Source organism: Rhincodon typus, chromosome 1, assembly GCF_021869965.1.
Source record: "Rhincodon typus isolate 14 chromosome 1, sRhiTyp1.1, whole genome shotgun sequence".
Taxonomy (NCBI): Eukaryota; Metazoa; Chordata; class Chondrichthyes; order Orectolobiformes; family Rhincodontidae; genus Rhincodon; species Rhincodon typus.
In genome coordinates, this window is record NC_063332.1 from 100,040,497 (window position 1) to 100,059,067 (window position 18,571).

General features: G+C 40.1%; 1 protein-coding gene across 1 annotated transcript in view; it reads right to left on the reverse strand.

The window, feature by feature from the left end:
• Window positions 1–261: 261 nt before the first annotated feature.
• LOC109917306 (ADP-ribosyl cyclase/cyclic ADP-ribose hydrolase 1-like) overlaps window positions 262–18,571 on the reverse strand; it is a 32,036-nt gene continuing 13,726 nt past the window's right edge. The window contains 6 exon segments of the mRNA XM_020517110.2: window positions 262–544; window positions 6,637–6,723; window positions 8,037–8,129; window positions 10,644–10,720; window positions 15,851–15,933; window positions 17,697–17,832. Coding sequence (XP_020372699.2) covers window positions 433–544; window positions 6,637–6,723; window positions 8,037–8,129; window positions 10,644–10,720; window positions 15,851–15,933; window positions 17,697–17,832 — 588 coding nt within the window. The 3' untranslated portion in view covers window positions 262–432.

Genomic DNA, 18,571 nt, shown 5'->3' on the forward strand with positions numbered 1-18,571 from the left:
TGATGCTACCTGGCCTGCTGTGTTCATTCAGCTCCACACCTTGTTATCTCAGACTCCAACAATGGCAGTTCCTACTATCTCTAACAAAAAGCTAAGTCCCCAAAATCAGGCAAATGGTAGGCCTTAGATTTTTATACCTTACACATGGAGAAATGGTGCCAACTTGAGTCAGTGCAATGAGCTTTCAGAATCAGATTACTGGCTCTAATGTAACGATGATATTAAATAATTGTACGATTCTTCAGCTTATTTTCCTTGTTAAAATTTCATTGATCCTCTTTTATTGTTAATATACATTATTTCTTCCCAGAGTTACACCTTAATTTCTGAATCAACCAAATACAGATAATCCTACTACATTGTATAATGGAGCTTGCTTTATATATTTGCACTATTCTCATTGATTGCCTGTCTGTATAGAAGTAGGCAGCTTTAGAAATTCCCTGAGAGTAGCTTGAGCAGATCCAGTGTGACATTTGGCTTTTTGCCTAATTCGCAGGATGGATGATTCAAATTGTCAATGCACTGCAGCATTTTAGCAGCCCTGCCAAAAAAAACAAATTTTTTTTTAAACATTAAAAGAAGTAAACATAGTTTAAGAACCATTCATCAAGATTCACATTTTCTTCTGAGCAGGAACAATCCCTCGGTTAGTAAATGGGGATGTTTTGCAATTCAGGTATTTAGCACTAATCACAATGCACAATTCACAATTTAGTACTTTTCTCTCAATAGATTCTGCCGCTTCAATATTAGAAAAATTGAATTCAAGCAATGTTGATGTAAGACAGCTGTTATAACAACATAGTGAAAATCTTTATGAAGAAAGCGTTATTAACTTTGCCACCATTATGATATTGCATGCATCAACGATCAGACAAGCACTTGCCTTTAAGAAAACTAAGTGATGATATCCATGTGACACCATGCCTTGTGATATTCTTGTTAAAGGGCTCATGAGTTCTGTGCAAAGTGGTTACTGATGATTAGGTGTGAAGGTGACATGAGGGCAGATTAAAAGGTATGGAGGGATATGGATGGGCCTTGTATGAATGAGTGGGGCAGGTGAGGGGTAAAGGCTATGGTGCTTAACATTCATGTTCAGAACTGGGCCAAAGTTCAAGTGAATGGAGACGGGCCATTTAACTGTCCACATTGGAAACTGCCACCTCTGTTCCTGCCAAGGGTCTGCATCAGAAAGCAGTGACCTCAACTCTAGCATGGTCCCACCACTCAGCTGTGAAAATTATGTGGATGGGTTCTGCCAAGCAGGATATGAGATCGAAGCAGCAGGAAATGGTCTGATTTGTAATATTTGTCTTGAGAAAGAAAATCCCAGCCTAAAAATTTCTACTTAAATTCAGTCCATATTTTCTCCTTGTCTAAAAGAAAAATTGATCTCCCTTCCTCAGGTCCAAAGTGGACGACCTCAGTCTTTTTTCCACATTGAACAATATTTTTCACAATTGCTCACTGCCTACTCACTGAATCGATTCAGGTTTCTTTGCAGCTATCAGCCCCTATCTACACTATATATTGTGTCATCTAACTTAGTGTCTTCAGTAAACTAGCGAGAAACAGCCCTCTATTCTTTCATTCAAATAATTTCTAAATATTGTGCAAAGCTGAGACAGCCTAGTACAGATTTCTGTGGGACACTGTTTGATAAATTCTACCAATTTCAATGCATAATCATTATATTTACTTCCGGTCTTCCGCCTCTGAAACAAATTATCTCACATGTCAACAGTGTTGTCTATCTCACTTTTGTTAACAGTCCCTAATGCATAATGCTGTTGAATGCCTTCTCACGTATATGGAAATAGCATCCTTAGATGCTGTCATATTTACCATGTTAGTTACTCTTCGAATATTTTGAACTAAACTTGTAAGACATGACTTGTTCATTGCAATTCTAAGCCACGTCTTTGATCAGATCATCAGATAAGGGGAGGCAATGGCCTCATGGTATTATCACTAGACTGTTAATCCAGAGACCTAGATAATCTTCTGGGGACCTGGGTTCAAATCCCACCATGGCAGATGGTGGGATTTGAATTCAATAAATATCTGGAATTAAGAGTCTAATGATGACCAGGAATCCATTGCTGATTGCCAGGAAAAACCCATCTGGTTCATTAATGTCCTTTAGGGAAGGAAACAGCCATCCTTACCTGGTCTGGCCTACATGTGACTCCAGACCCACAGTAATATGGTTGACTCTTAATTGCCCTCTGGGCAATAAATGCTGCCTGACCAGCGACACCCTCATCCTGTTAATGAACAAAGAATTTTCCCAAATGCTTTGTTCTTTCCCAAATTGAACAATATATGGGAATAATTCCTGAATTGGGTGTGGCTCAGAAGATTACAACTTCCTCATCTACTTATTTTAATAACTGGGGAGGAAACATCAAAACCAGGGGAATTGATCATGTTTAATACCACAATTTTGTCCACTATTATTTACTAACCAATATAGTTAGTTCATTCCCTTGATTTATTTTTAGGTTGCTTAGTATCTCTAATATTTTATACCAATCATCTACTATGAAATGTACACAAAATAATTGCATAGGGGGTCTGCCAGTCTTAATTTCCAATTACAATAACACCTATGATCATAATTAAAGATTACTCAGCCACACACTTTCTCTTAAAATGACGAGAAAGCAGAGATGGCAGGTCAGGTAGTGTTCAGGCTCCTGGCCCATCCACGCCCTTTTGGCTGGCCGGTTACATCCTTCCTTTTATTTTATTATTTCTTCTTATTATTCTTTCTTGATTTCACCTTTTGTGTCAAATAAATCTTTTCTTTGTTCTGCAGCTGAGGCGCGGCAGTTTCAGTTAGACTGTCCAGAGTCCTTTGTGGTTTCGGCAGGTCCCCGGTCAGCGGTGGATACAGTCAGGCCCAGGGCAGGGTTTCAATGGGCCCCAGGGCTTTGGCGGTTTTGGTCAGACCCTGGGTCAGCAGGCCCCAGTCCTTGGCAGTTGGACAAGCCCTGGTCTTCGTTAGTGTTCAGTTCAGGAAACCACAAGACCGTGGAATGAACAAAATATGATATTTGTCTTAACACTGTCTCAGCTTTTAAAAAATGATAATTTATGTAATTAAATGGCACCATATTTGTGGTGACTTATACACATTTAACTATACTTTCACAAATGCAAGTAGCAATGAACTTTATCTATCTATCTAATAGCTTTTAAAATGATGTACGTGGCAGAACATTTTGAAGCAGAATCTAGGAGTGTAACCAATTACTGCCCTTTGACTTCAGGCTGGATGTTTAGTGTCAGAGGTTTGCACTGATCCTCCAACAGAAATGATGGTAGAATCAGGTTTTGTTCTATTCTCTCGTCCCTCTCAGCTCCTCACAGAACCAAAGAGAAATTTAAGAATCAAAAAATATATACTATGCCAATATTAATAGCTGCTGCTTTTCCAGGCTGAAGTTTTGAAAAAAAACCTGTAACTTCAATTTGTGTCAGTTTTGAAGGTGATAATGGCATTGTGGTGATGTCACCCTGGCCAATACTATAGGGCACAGGTTCAAGTCCCAGCAAGGGCAACTGGCCAAATTTAAATTCAGTTCATAGTTGCGCTAGACAGGGTACAGAGGAGATCTACCAGGATGCTGCCTCAGCTGGACAGCATGAACTATGAGGGAAGATTGGATAGGCTGGGGTTGTCTTCCTTGGAGATGCAGAGGAACCTGATAAAGGAGTATAAAGTTATGAGGGGCCTAGATAGGAAGGCACGTTTCCATTAGTAGAGATTTCAATAACCAGGGGAGCATCGCTTTAAGGTAAGAGGGAGAAGGGTAAGAGGAGGTTTGAGGAGAAACTTTTCACACAGACAGTGATGGGAGCCTTGAGCTCTGTGTGAAAGGATGATCGAGTCAGAAAATGTTTTAACATTTGATCAGTATTTCTATATTCAGTTGCTATTGCCTCCAAGGCAGTGGGTAAAAAGCTGGAAAATGGGATTAGTGTAGTCAGATCTGTGTTGACATGAAAGGCTGAATGGCCTCCTTCTGTGCTGTAACCACTATGCATCTTGTCGTAATTTAGGTACAACTATAAGCAGATGCCCAGCCTTGTATATTCACTGATATGATCTATCCATAAAGGTGACAAAATATGATCTGCACATATTTGGTCACCAAATTTCTGAATGTTTTCTTGCCACATTTTCCTATAAATTTCAGAATTGGAACTAAATGGGATACATTTCCTCGCCTATGAAATGAGGAGTCAAAAATGCAACCAGTGGAATGTTCACCATTTCTAGCAGAAGTCATGTCCATAATATGAGTATAAATAATCAACCATTTTCAAAGAAACCAACAGTCTCTTTCACGGATTAATATAACAGACATTGATCAAGCTGGGTAAAGAACAATCCCCAGCATTAGTGTATCACTCTGTAAAAGTGATAGAAAAAATTACCCTCCAGACAATGTGAGGCGATGTTAGAAACTAAATTTAAGAAATGGATTTGTATTAAATTATAGAATCCCTACAGTGTGGAAGCAGGCCATTTAGCCCATCAAATCCACACCGACCGTCCAAAGAGCATCCCACCCAGACCCACCCTATCCCTGTAACCCTGCTTTTCTCATGGCTAATCCATCTAACCTGCACATCTTTGGACTGTGGGAAGAAACTGGAGGAAACCCACACAGATATGGAGAGACAATTGCCCGAATCTGGAATCAAAAGCGGGTCCCTGGCACCGTGAGGCAGCAGTGCTAACCACTGAGCCGCTGTGCCACCCTAGGAGGAGTAGAAGTTTCTTTTCACTTGGATCTATGACTGGCACCAGTCTGATCCTTCTGAATTGGAGTGCATGGCATCAAAGTGGAAATGGGGAAACAGTGAGCTATTGGAGGTACTCTCTGTTGTCTCCATTAATGTGCACAATCTGCCAATACCAGTACAGATAAAGTTTGAAGAATATAAATCATAGCTACGCTGCTGCAGTTACACTTATTAGCCTGGAGTGATCAATGGTAATGTATCCATTTTCTGGTGAAAGGCTCAATGTACCAGAATAAAGGTTTTGAAAGAATCAGATAGAAGATGAAGTTATTCAAGGAACAATGATGCTGGCCTGAATTTTGAAAGTTTGTACACTGTAGAAGGCAATGTACATTGGGGATAGGTGATGAAACTTAGGGATATAGGAACATGGAACAGCAGTTAGTCACTCAGACCCTGAAGCCTATTTATCAGATCATGATTGATTTGGACCTCAACTCCATTTAGTCATCTTTGCTAAATATTGCTAGCCATCCTTGTATCTATCAAACTGAATGCCAAAAAGTACTACAATCTGCCTTCAGTAGAGGGGGAAACAGAAGAAAAAGTTCTAGATTTGTATTGTTCATTGTGTGAAAAAGTATGTCCTGATTTCACTTCAAAATAACTAGATTTAGTTTTAAGATTATAGCCTCCCTCGCGGATAGACTTTACTACATGCTTCCAAATGGTGATCCCAAGCCCGCACTTTCCAGCAGTGAGGCTGCCATCCTTAATTGGCTCCCAGTACTGCCAACCGAATCCAAAGGCCAGCATTTCTGGATGTTCTGCAGCTCCATCAGGAGAGCTAGGATCTACTGACGCAGGGGGCTCTCTTGGAGGCATGAATCAAAACCAAAAAAGTGATAATGGTTGAAGCTAGTATCCTCTCAGAGTGGAGATCAAACACCATGGGATGATATCTTTGTGCCACGGATGCAGCCTTCCCTTCTACCACTCCGTCACTGGGGCAGAGAGACTCCAGCTCTAATGGCCCCAACCCGCTGCAGGGAGGTTACCTCTAGCGACCTGGCAGCCTCTGAATGTGATGGTCGGGTGTTCTGCAGCAGCAAAACGCTGATGAGGTTGCAGAATTGCCTTTTTCTGAGGCATTAACCAGCTAAACTATGTGCTGTCTCCCTGGAGCAGACAGCCAATCCATTCGCTGCCCTTCTCCTGTAGTAGAACGCATCAGAGTACAGCCTCAACATGGGTTTTCCTTAGTTTCCGGCCTCCTTCATGCTTCCAAATCCAGCACCATTACAACCGAGAAAGTTCCACTCCGTTTCTGGATTCCTTCACCAGAGGAAATAGTGTCTCTACATCTACCCTATCGACTCCTGTAATCATTATCAATAACTTAATTAGATCACCCTCCCAATTGGTTAAACCCAAGGAAACACAAGCCAAGTCTACGCAACCTGACATTATAATATAGCCCTTTAAACCCTGGTATTGTTGTGGTGAATGTGCACCGAGCACCCCCTAGGGTTAATGTATCTTTCCTACATTCAATAACCAAAATTGAATACATTAAAACAGTGGGGCCTTAGCAAGGGTCCATAAAACTGACACATAACATCCTCTCCTTTGAGATAAAGTCTGACATTTCACGTCATTTTGAGTGGTTTTTTGTCTACAGATTTAGAGGACACTGGTGAATGAGAGAAAACTTTTGAGTGAGGATATAGGCTAACAGTATGTTCAGACAGAGGAAGAGCAAGATTTGAACATTGTCTTAAAATCCTTAAACGTTACATAAAACGTTGTGCAAAATGTCGCCAACTTTGTAAACATTTCAATGGTTAAACATGAGTCAGATATAGCACACACTTGTAATTATCCTTGCAAGAGTACTTAATATTTTTCTCCTTCAGAATCCTTTCCAATACTGCAACACTGCTGACACCACAGGATTCTCTGCAAATCAAAACATAGATGGAGTTCAGTGTAATTCCCAAAATGAATCTTAACTGCTAAAACAGTTGGTTTCATGATCTTGAAAATAAGTACTTATCAAAGCTGCCCGAAAAAGTGAAATAAAAACAAAATGTTGGAAATGCTCAGCACATTTGGCATCATCTGTGGAGGGAGAAATTGAGTCAATATTTTGAATTAAATATATTTGCTTCATGGGAAAATATATAAGTGTCTAAGACCATGCTTTTCTTGCCCCATCCCCATGACATTTCTATGTTGTTTTTGTTCTGATGGAAGGTCATCGGCCTGAAATGTGAACTTTATTTCTCTCCACAGAAGTTCCCTGACAATTGGTGCTCTTTCACTGGAGAGCTGCTGGCTACTTGATTTGATTGCAACACTCAGAGGTGTGACTGGGTCCCTGATAGAGTTGGACATCCCACTCCTGAACAATTTAATGGCTCAACAACTGCAGGCTTCCTTGTTAAGTGGAGGTGGGCTCATCTGTGAATTCTGAATTACGGGCTGAGGGTCACTGCCTCTGTGTAAGATATGGGCCCATATTCCAGTTGCAATCTGTGGGGCCATTTATATTAGGACTGGTGCAAGTTGTAATCCCTTTGACGGCGAAGCTAAGTTGGCGCCCTGTTCTCAGGCTCTTTTCAATCCAGATGTGTTATTCAGGAAGGCAATGGCCTAGCGGTATTATAGCTGGACTCTTAATCCAGAGACCCAGATAATGTTCTGGGGACCCAGGTTCATATCCCGCCACAGCAGATGGTGGAATTTGAATTCAATAAATATCTGGAATTAAGAATCTAATGATGACCGTGTGTCGATTGTTGGATAAACCTATCTGGTTCACTAATGTCCTTTAGGGAAGGAAACTGCCATCCTAACCTGGTCTGGCATACACGTGACTCCAGACCCACAGCAATGTGGTTGACTCATAACTGCCCTCAGGTCAATTAGGGATGGGCAATAAATGCTGCCTGGTTGGTGACACCTCATCCCATGAATGAGTAAAGAAAAAAAATTCTCTGGCAGGATTATGATAGCAATCAAATGCCAGTTTCCTTTTTCAGTTCCATCACTCCTCTTTATTAAATACCCATGCTCTCATCTGTCTTCTGTGCAGTAGCACAGATATAGCGGGTATCTCTCCACTTGGGGAATCTATACTGTGCCACTCAATTAGATACCAGGCTGGAAATCTAACTCGCTTTACCATTCCACTGAGCTGCAATGGAAATGGCAAAAGTACTATGTAATAAAACCTACATCATGCATGCAATAAAAATTAAAAGACTTACTTATCAGGACCATTAATATTGTCCATGATCCAGAGTTGAACAAAGGTAATTCACTTATTGTCTAGTTTTCCAAGTTCAATTTCTCCAAAAATGCTAGTGACAATAAAGAAAGACATAATCAGTCAAATAAAGTCAAAATAGTAATGTAATCAATAAGAATATTGATAGGATATTCAGCGGAACAATAGTTTAAGTTGAAGCAACTGATTAATTGATGCATAACTTTCAACTCCAAATTCTGTTATGCACCATAAATTCCTTTTATAATAATGCCAAAGAAAATAAATATACATGCCACAATGAACATTTAATGTTCAAATAGTTTAGTATAATTTACTTAAGTCTTTAAAGTCAATATTGCCATGAGGGTATCCATGACCTGTTTAAAGATGCATTTCAAGTTAAGACCCTACAATAGTCTTATCCTTGAGTATTTACTACATTTGGAAAATATAACATTGCATTTGACCTCAAAGTACTTCTATGCTGGTTCATCAAAAACCCCATCTCTAATGCACACAAACATACACACCCACTGCTCACAAATATCTTTCTGATTGCCAACACTGTCATTTTCACATTTTCGGATAATTGTGATGATGGTAAAATTGGCAGGAACAGAAGATGAATACAACACTTGCTATCCAACCTTGCTTCCTGGCTTTGAATTCTCCAGTGGAAAATGGATCTGGAGCTGTTGAAAATTGAAACTAGGCAAAAATATGTTGTGGACAAAAACAGAAGTCGCTGGAAAAGCTCAGCAGTTCGAGCAGCATCTGTGAAGAAAAAAAATCAGAGTTAATGTTTTGGGTCCGGTGAAGGGTCACTGGACCAGAAACGTTAACTCTTGATTTTTTTCTTCACGGATGCTGTTAGACCTGCTGAGCTTTTCCAGCAACTTCTGTTTTTGTTTCTGATTTACAGCATCCACAGTTCTTTCGGTTTTCAAAAATATGCTGTGTTACCTTGTCTTGCCCTGTTGCAAGTGAGGTCACCAATCAGATTTACACAATCACATGTAAAGACTATCTGGTAGCAACATTGAATTACAAGGACACAAATAATCTTGGGTATTGCTGCAAACAGGCTAACATGAAAAATAACCAAGACACAATGTTTCTTTTGTGTAAACTTCCAGAACAGACCTGTTCAACAAGGGTCTGTTTCTTGAGGAAAGCCAATTTCACAATTAACATTTCTAGACAGGATACCAATTTATTTCCCAATTAATTTCAAATAGAAGATAAAATGTAATATCTGGTGCTGGCATTGGAAATAGTTGGCAAGTAAACTATTTCTACTTGTTATGGCAACGTTGGTCATAAGGCACTTTGACTTTGGAAACTTTTCATTTGTGTTACAGAAGTTATCTTGTTATAAACATTATGTTATCAATGAATATTTACACACTCTCCCTTTCTAGACTATATGTACCCCCAAAATGATAAAGGTTTGTAAGTTAAGAGAGGTTTATCACATTGACTACATAAGACTACCTGAGAAGTTGTGACTCTAGATAAGGGTTACTTTATCTCATCTCAAATTTTAGGAATCTACTTAGCATTACCTGAAATATCTAATATAGATTTGCAATAAAGACAAGAAGTAGTGTTATCACTGTGAAATGCACCATTAAGCCACCCCTTGACATTCAATGGTGTTATTATCACTGAATTCCACACTATCAACATCCTTGTGATTACCATTGGCCAGAAAGTCACTTGGACTCACCACATTAACACAGTGGCTACAAAAGCAGGTCAGAGTCTAAGAGTACTGTTGTGAGTAGCCCACCTTCTGATTCCCCAAAGTCTGTCTACTAGCTACAAGGCACAAGTCAGGAGTGTGATGGAATGCTCCCCACTTGCATGGATGGGTGCAACTCCAACAACTGTCAAGAAGTTTGACACCATCCAGAACAAAGCAGCCCACTTGACTGGCACCATATCCAAAACATCTATTCCCTCTACCAATGATGCTCATTGTCAGCGGCATGTACTACCTATAAAATGCACTGCAGAAATCCACCAAAGATCCTTAGACAGCTCCTTCCAAACTCTCAACCAATTCCATCCAGAAGGACAAGAGCCAAAGATACTAGGGAACACTACTGTCTGCACGTTCTTCTCCAAGCCACTCACGGTCCTAGCTTGGAAGTACATCGTTGTTCCTCAACTGTTGCTGGGTCAAAATCCTGGAATTCCCTCCCTAACAGCATTGAGGGTCAACCCTCAGTAAATGGATTGCAGAGGTTCAAGAAGGCAGCTCAGCACCAACTTCTCATGGGCATCTAGGGATGGGTAGAAAAATACTGGTCAGCCAGCAATCACTATGTCCCATGAGTGAATAAAAAAAATTATATGTAAAATCGGTCCCCATCTTTCTTCAGGTTAATTGCTTATTCACATTTGAGTGATAGTCCCTTTTTGGATCAGGACTCTTATTGTCTGCCCACAACCTTGGTGGGAGACCTGTGGAAGCCATACAGAAAATGCCCATCTGCACCATTTATCTAGTGTCTCCACCAAATGTCTATCAAAGTTCACAGAAATTCTACCATGTCATATTCCAAAGCAGAATTCTGTCATGTTGATATTGGTACTGTACCTGTTATTCCTGAAGGTTTCACCATAAGCAGATCCATTCAGCATCACTGTTACTTCTCCTTGTGCCCTCATGGCATACTGTGAAGTGCAATGCATACAATTACTTGTCTACCATCTAACTAGTCAAGTTCAATCAAAACCATAAGCATCATTTTCCTTCTGAACAAATAATAAAGCCTTGGTTTTACCCAATAACTGGATGCCTACACAGGTCAGCTAGGTATAAACACTGATTGGGTTTTCATTTGTGAAGTGTTGTCACTTTGTTTCCAACCATCACCCATAACTCTGTGCAGAGTTAGAAGGGTAACTCACCTTGACTATCCAGGATCCTACGTATAGGTCCCTGGCTTTTTCTTACCACCTTTCTTAAATAGTGGCATCTCACCTGTGGTTATCAATGATGCAATGATTCAGTAATCAGTTCCCTAGCTTCCATAGAGTGCCAGGGTACACCTGATTAGGTCCCAGGGATTTATCCACCCTTATGTGTTTTAAGACATCCACCTCCTCTGTAATATGGACATTTTTAAAGATGTTGCTATTTAGTTCCCCACGTTCTATATCTTGCATATCCTTCTCTACAGTAAACACTGATGCAAAAAATTCATTTAGTATCTCCCACATCTTCTGTGGTTCCATACATAGGCGACCTTGTTGATCTTTAATGGTCCCTATTCTCTCCCATTTTACTCTTTGGTCCTTCATGTATTTGTAGAATCCTTTGAATTCTCCTTAACCCAGTTTTCTCCTTAACCCTCCCCAAGGGGAGATGATGGCCTAGTGGTATTATTGTTGGATTGTTAATCCAGACAGCCAGAATACTCTCAGGACCCAGGTTTGAATCCTGCCCATGGCAGACAGTGGAATTTGAAGTCAATAAAATATCTGGAGTTAAGAGTCTAATGAGGACTGTGAATTCACCATCAATTGTTGGGAAAAACCCATCTGGTTCACTAATATCATTTAGGGAAGGAAACTGCTATCCTTATCTGGTCTCGCCTACATGTGACTGCGGACCTACAGCAATGTGGTTTACTCTTAACTGCCTTCTGGGCAATTAGGGATGGGCAATAAATGCTCCCTAGCCAGCAACGCCCATATCCTGTGAATGAATAAAAAAAAATTGCCATGTCCCCTTTTTGCCCTCCTGATTTCCCTCTAAGTATACTCCTACTGTCTTTATACCTTTCTAGGGACTCCCGCAATCCCTGCTATCTATACCCGATATATGCTCCTTCTTTTTTCTTGACCAAAATCACAAATTCCGTTGACTTCCGACATTCCCTACACCTACCAGCCTTGCCTTCACCCTAACATACTGTCTCTGGACTCTTGTTATCTTATATTTGAAGGCATCCCATATTCCAACTGTGCCTTTACCTGCAAACATCTGTTCCCAATCATTTTTTGAAAGTTCTTGCCTAATACTGTCAAAATTGAAGCTGAAAGAACTGTGGATGCTGTAAATCAGGAACAAAACAGAAGTTGCTGGAAAAGCTCAGCAGATCTGGCAGCATCTGTGAAGAAAAGCTCAGAGTTAACATTTCAGGACCGGTGACCTTTCCTCAGAACTGTCAAAATTGATATCAGTGGTGGGCAAGTTGTTGGAGGCAGTCCTGAGGGACAGGATATACATGTATTTGGAAAGGCTAGGACTGATTAGGGATAGTCAATAGGACTTGTGCGTGGGAAATCGTGTCTCACTAATTTGATTGAGATGTTATGAAGAAGTAACAAAGAAGATTGATGGGGGCAGGGTGGCAAATGTGATTTATATGGACTTTAGTAAGGTGTTCAACAAGATTCTTCATGGTAGGCTGCTTAGCAAGGTTAGATCACATGGAATATGGGTGAACTAGCCATATGGATACAGAACTGGTTTGAAGGGAGAAGGTTGCTTCTCGGACTGGAGGCCTGTGACCAGCGGTGTGCCATAAGGATCGATGCTGCTTTTCATCATTTATATAAGTGATTTAGATGTGAATATTGGAGGTATGGTTAATATGTTTGTAGATGACACCAAAATTGGAGGTGTAGTGGACAGTGAAGAATGTTACCTCAGAGTACAACAGGATCTTGATCAGATGGGCCAATGGGCTGAGGAATGGCAGAAGGTGTTTAATTTAGATAAATGAGATGTGTTGTATTTTGGAAAGGCGAATCAGGGCAGGACTTTTACACTTAATGATAAGGTCCTGGGGAGTGTTGCTGAACAAAGAGACATTGGAGTGCAGGTTCATAGTTCCTTGAAAGTGGAGTCACAGGTAGACAGGATAATGAAGAAGGCATTTGGTATGCTTGCCTTTATTGCTTAGTGCATTGAATATAGCAGTTGGGAGGTCGTGTTGTGACTGTACAGGACATTGGTTAGGCTACTTTTGGAATACGGCATGCAGTTGTGGTCTCCCTGCTATAGGAAGGATGTTGTGAGGCTTGAAAGGGTTCAGAAAAGATTGGCAAGAATATTGCCAGGGTTGGAGTGTTTGAGCTTTAGGGACAGGCTGAATAAACTGGGGCTAATTTCCCTGAAGCGTCGGAGCCTGAGGGAGTGACCTTATAGAGGTTTATAAAATCATGAGGGGCATGGATAGGGTGAATAGCCAAGGTCTTTTCCACAGAGTGGGGGAGTCCAAAACCAGAAGGCATAGATTTATGGTGATTGGGGAAAGATTTAAAAGGGACCTATAGGGCAACGTTTTCATGCAGAGGGTGGTGCTTGTATGGAATGAGCTGCCAGAGGAAGTGGTGGAGACTGGTACAGTTACAACAGTTAAAAGGCATCTGGATGCGTATATGAAAAGGAAATATTCAGAGGGATAAGGGGCCACATGCTGGCAAATGGAACTAGATTAATGTAGGACATTTGGTTGGCATGGATAAGTTGGATCGAAGGGTCTGTTTCCGTGTTGTACAGCTCTATGACTCTACTTAAGAAGTAAGAACTATGGCCTAATGATGTCATCAGTACTGTGCAGAGGAGGTCATTCAGCCCATTGTGTCTGAGCATTTTAACTTTGTGCCTACAAACCCTTGCACATTATTTAAATAGAATGATCATCCAATGCCTTCTTGAATGCCTCAAATGAACCTGCATCCACCATACTTCCAAGCAGTGCATTTCATACTCTAACTACTCACCTCACATTTGATTCTTCTGCAGAACACTTTGAAACTGTGATTCCTGATCAGTTTGTAAGAAGAAACAGTTTGTCCCTGTCCACGCTGTCTAGGCACGATATCATTTTAAAACTTCTATCAATTCTCCTCCTAGCCTTCCCCTCTCTAAAGAAATAAGTGCCAACCTCTTCAATCTATCATCATAACTGGAGTCAATTACCCCTGGAACTATTCCGGTAAGTCTCTTCTGCACTCTCTCCAACACATTCACTTTCTTCCCATAGTATGACACTCAGAATTGTACATAATAATCCAGCTGAGGTCTAACTCATGACTTATGATGAACACACACATATATATACACACATATATACATACATATACAAACTTCCCACATTTGTACTCTATGCCCTAACTTAGAATACTGTATGCTTTAGTAACAGCTCTGTCTACCTGCCTTCCCTTTACAATTGTACCCTTCGTTTTATATTATCTGACCATATTCTTTCTACCGAAGTGTGTCATCTTGCACTTCTCTGAATTTATGTTCATTCTGTCCAGCCACACAACCAACATGTCCTCTTCGCACTTTACAAATTTTCCTGAGATTTGTGCCATTTGCAAACTTGGAAACTGTTCCCTGCAGAACAAGATCTATACTATTGGTAATAGGGAAAAGTAAGGGTCCCAATACTGTGGGACTCTAGTACAAATCTTCTTTCAGTCCAAAAAATATCTAGCACTCTGTTTCCTATTCCTCAGCCAATTTTGTATCCATATCGTTACTGCCTCTTTTATTCTATGACCTATAACTTTACTCACAAACCTAATGTGTGGCAAAGTACCAAAAGTGTTTTGAAAGTCCAAACTTGCCAGCATTTGGCAGAGTGGCCAAGGCAGGTTTTTAAAGAATCCTTTGGTTAGGCTTTCCTCTGGCCCTACAAGCAGTTTTTTGATCTCCCCGACAAGGGGCCTTGTATCTGTCTCTTGTCTTCCAACGTTCCTTGGAACATCTTCTCCCAGCATTTAGTTATATTGCTCTTCATGGCCCTTGGCCAATGGCAACACATGGGTCATAGTACAATTCCCGTTCCTACCAGCCGTGGAATTACTGCCCCAACCCTGTTTCTGATTGGAAATAGACTAGAGTAATTAAATCGAGGCCGAGGAGATAAAATAATCCCCCAACACTGAATGCTTCAACAGGATTTCCCTCCTGTTCCATATCCTCACTGTACCCAAATTAGAATTAGGATTAAAGCTAGTTTCTACAGTTTACCAGCTATTTTTCCTTATATGACACTTTTTATTTTAAAATGCTGTTCTTTTCTCTTAGTTTCATCCCAAGCTTCATCCTTGAAATAGCAGAAATGTTTAATGTCTTTCTTTTATGCCCTTATTATTCTCACTTTAAGTCTAATTTTCTTTTCTCTCTAAAGACCGTTGATTCAGGCCATTGCAAGGTCCCATGTTTGCTCAAAATAGAGACAGTACTTTATCCAGGATGACAAATGAAAATTATAACTTTGGTGGTGAGAATCATAGGGGCATGTCAATTGAACACCAATCCTGTTCACCTAATGTTCACTAATTTTGTTTACAGCAGGAAATGGTTGACATGATGATTTGCTTTCCCCTATTTAGTTTAGGCAACATTCTTGTAATGTCTACAACCCAGCTTCCACTGCTGTTCAGGGATGCCTCATAAAATCAGAGGGTTTCAGTCACGTCAAAGCTGGTAATTATACAGCTATGCTGCATGATGAAAGAACAGGATTGGTGGTTTCTAAATGAAATTGAAATGAAGAGAAGTATAATTGATGAAGTGGAGGAGGGGGAGGAATGGATCTCCAGGAATGGTCTTTTTGGTGTTCCCTCCTTTGTTGTAGAGGTTGGGTGATGGACTGCTGGGCTTTGACCACACTGATACAGGTGAGGGCTCTGGTTTTCATATTTGAGGATGTATTTTGGAACTAATACTGAAGGGGACATAGCTGGATCTTGAACTAAAAAGGTGTTGTTCCAGTGTTACCGGCCTGGAGCAATACACCACCTCATCTGAACTGTTTCAGTGAAAGAAACACTTACATCTTCAGATGCCGCCTTCCAAAATGAACGCATTGAATTGTTTTCACACTCGTTCCACCCAGGACATGCTTCAAAATTAGGTTCTGTAACAAATTAATCAGCTACAAATCAAATTATTGTACATGTAAATATCACAGGATAATGTCCAGGAGTTGCTTGTTTAATATACAGAAATTTTTTAATTGTTTTAAATGTTGACTCATTGTTTTTAAAAGAAAGACAGTAAAACGTTAAACACACAATGAGTTGCTTTGAAGAAATTTATATTAATCTCTCAGGCTTAATTTGCGGGTAGAGGTACATTTTGAGGATAATGAAGGAAGTGGGTGTGGATATTGCAGAGACACTGGTATTAGTCTTGCAATCTTCTCCAAATTCAAGGGTGATGCCAGGGAGTAGAGAATTGCAAATGTAACATCCTTGCCTCAAACAAGGTTGTAAGGATGAGCTTAGCAATAACAGCTCAGCCAAGTTTAACTTCAGTGGTAGGGAAACTCTCTTTTGCAGACAGCAATATGAGCTGAATCAATCAGTATTTATAAAACATGTCACAAATAGTGCAAAAACTCATTGTTAGAAAATATTTAGTGGCTGTTTTAAAGGCAAAAATGGCTGCTATAAACAAGTGACTGGATTTAGCAATAACCTTCCAGAAAGCTCTTAGAAGTTAACACCAGCCGTACAATAAACACCAAGAACCTCAAGATGGGTCTGGATTAATAACTATTGCATTATAATCTGTTATGGAAATGATAAATCTATAAAAAAAATCTCTTACACAACAGAATTACAGGTTACACCAGTCCACAACAAGACGTATTAATGATTTTGCACTTAACCTTGTAAATGGACCATAGACAGATGACTATCTGAAATGCATGCCTTTGTCTTGATGGAAATGCTTGTTTTCACCTTGAAGGATTGGTCAAATGACTGCCACAGCACGGAACCCAACTGGCCTTACAATGGTACAACTTTGAAATAGCAGCCGGTTTAGGGACCAGTACTGCAATATATAATATTTAATGACAATATCCGACACCTTAACTCTGAGCCACAATGGAAGGAAGCCTTTGTGTAAATAAACTGTCTCTGTCAAATATGTGAAACAGAAATTACAAATGAGCAAAACTTACTCCAAAGACTTTGGGAGGGAATTTTAAAGAGAAGAAAGTGACATATACATCAACTATGGGCTAGCAAATCAACCCGCCTGCACAGAGGAATTCCAGACTACTAGCTCCAACCTTGGACATTATCTTGAAAGCAAGGACATTGATAGATAAAAAGCATGTGAGATTCAAGGTGTTACTAACTGAATAATCTTTTTATCTTTTCCATTTATCTATTTCCTTGTATGTTTTTAAGCATGCTTTTGTTGTGGAGAAACCCCCAACCCTGCATCGAAGAATATGTGAAATAAACCCTACTACTTTTCTCACTTTACTATAGTGTTGTCGCAGTCCTTACAAAGTCAGAACTCATAAACACAGAGTGGACTTACCACTGCTTAAAAAGGAGAAAAATCAAGTCATAATCTGCTTATAGATAGTTAGTGAGAATAGGGAAAGATTTGTTTTAAAACTTACAATTTGTCACTAACAAAAACCAGATTTTGTCTCTCTTGTTAGTCAAGGAGCAAAGAAATTAAAAGGTAGGCAGGAAAGTGGAGTTCAGGCCAAAATCAGATTAACCATGATCTTACCAAGTGGTGGAACAGATCGATGGGTTGAGTGGCCTACACCTGCTCCAAATTCTTAAGTTTGTATATGGATATGTTCAAAATGGATGGGGGCTAGATATTATAGGCAATTCATGCTCTGTCAGAAGGGGTGTGATTACTCACTTGAGCTGGAGAGTTTTCCGCACCAGTTCAGGCCGTCCACCATATAACCAATCAGAGTGCTCTCAAGAGGCACCACCTTGTGTGTAACATCAGTGTACTGAAGGATGAGCCTTTTGGTCTGGCTCCAGAAGATTGACTACATGGCATAAATGCAGTTACTATATTAAAGTCTCAGCAGTGTTATTGAAATTCAAAAGAAACAACATGCATATCAAAAAGGATTTAAGATTGCACCATTGGATTATTATATGCTGGGGTTTTCATCCTTAAAATGAACTTTTATATTAAAAAAAAGCAGCAGGTAAATACTTTATGAAATTTACTAGTCTATCTGCTTATTCAATAAAGATGGGGTGTTCAGAGCTGACATGTTATTCAGACACTTGTGGCTTGCTCTATCACTCAGGGATCCACAACAAGCAACCAAGAGGTGCCTCTGGCAAATAGATTTAAAAGCTCATTAAAATGAGTTGGTAAAACAATCTTTAAGGGATCCACAGAATGTGGATCCACAGATAATAGAATACATGGTCTAGATTTTGTCTTTATGTGATAACGTAAAAAAGGCAATAAAGAATCATTATACAACAAGGTGTAGAGCTGGATGAACACAGCAGGCCAAGCAGCATCAGAGGAACAGGAAGGCTGACATTTCGGGTCTAGACCCTTCTTCAGAAAAAACAATTCCTACCCAAGGAAGTGGAATGCTTGGTCTGTCCTGGTAAAAATCCAGAAAGGCTTGATCCTGAGTGTCTTGATGGGGTACTTGGGGTCCTGTACCATACCCTTTACTGACCCCTGAAAAATAGCAACCAGCAGCAGAAGTGGGATCAAAAACAGAAGTCGCTGGAAAAGCTCAGCAGGTCTGGCAGCAT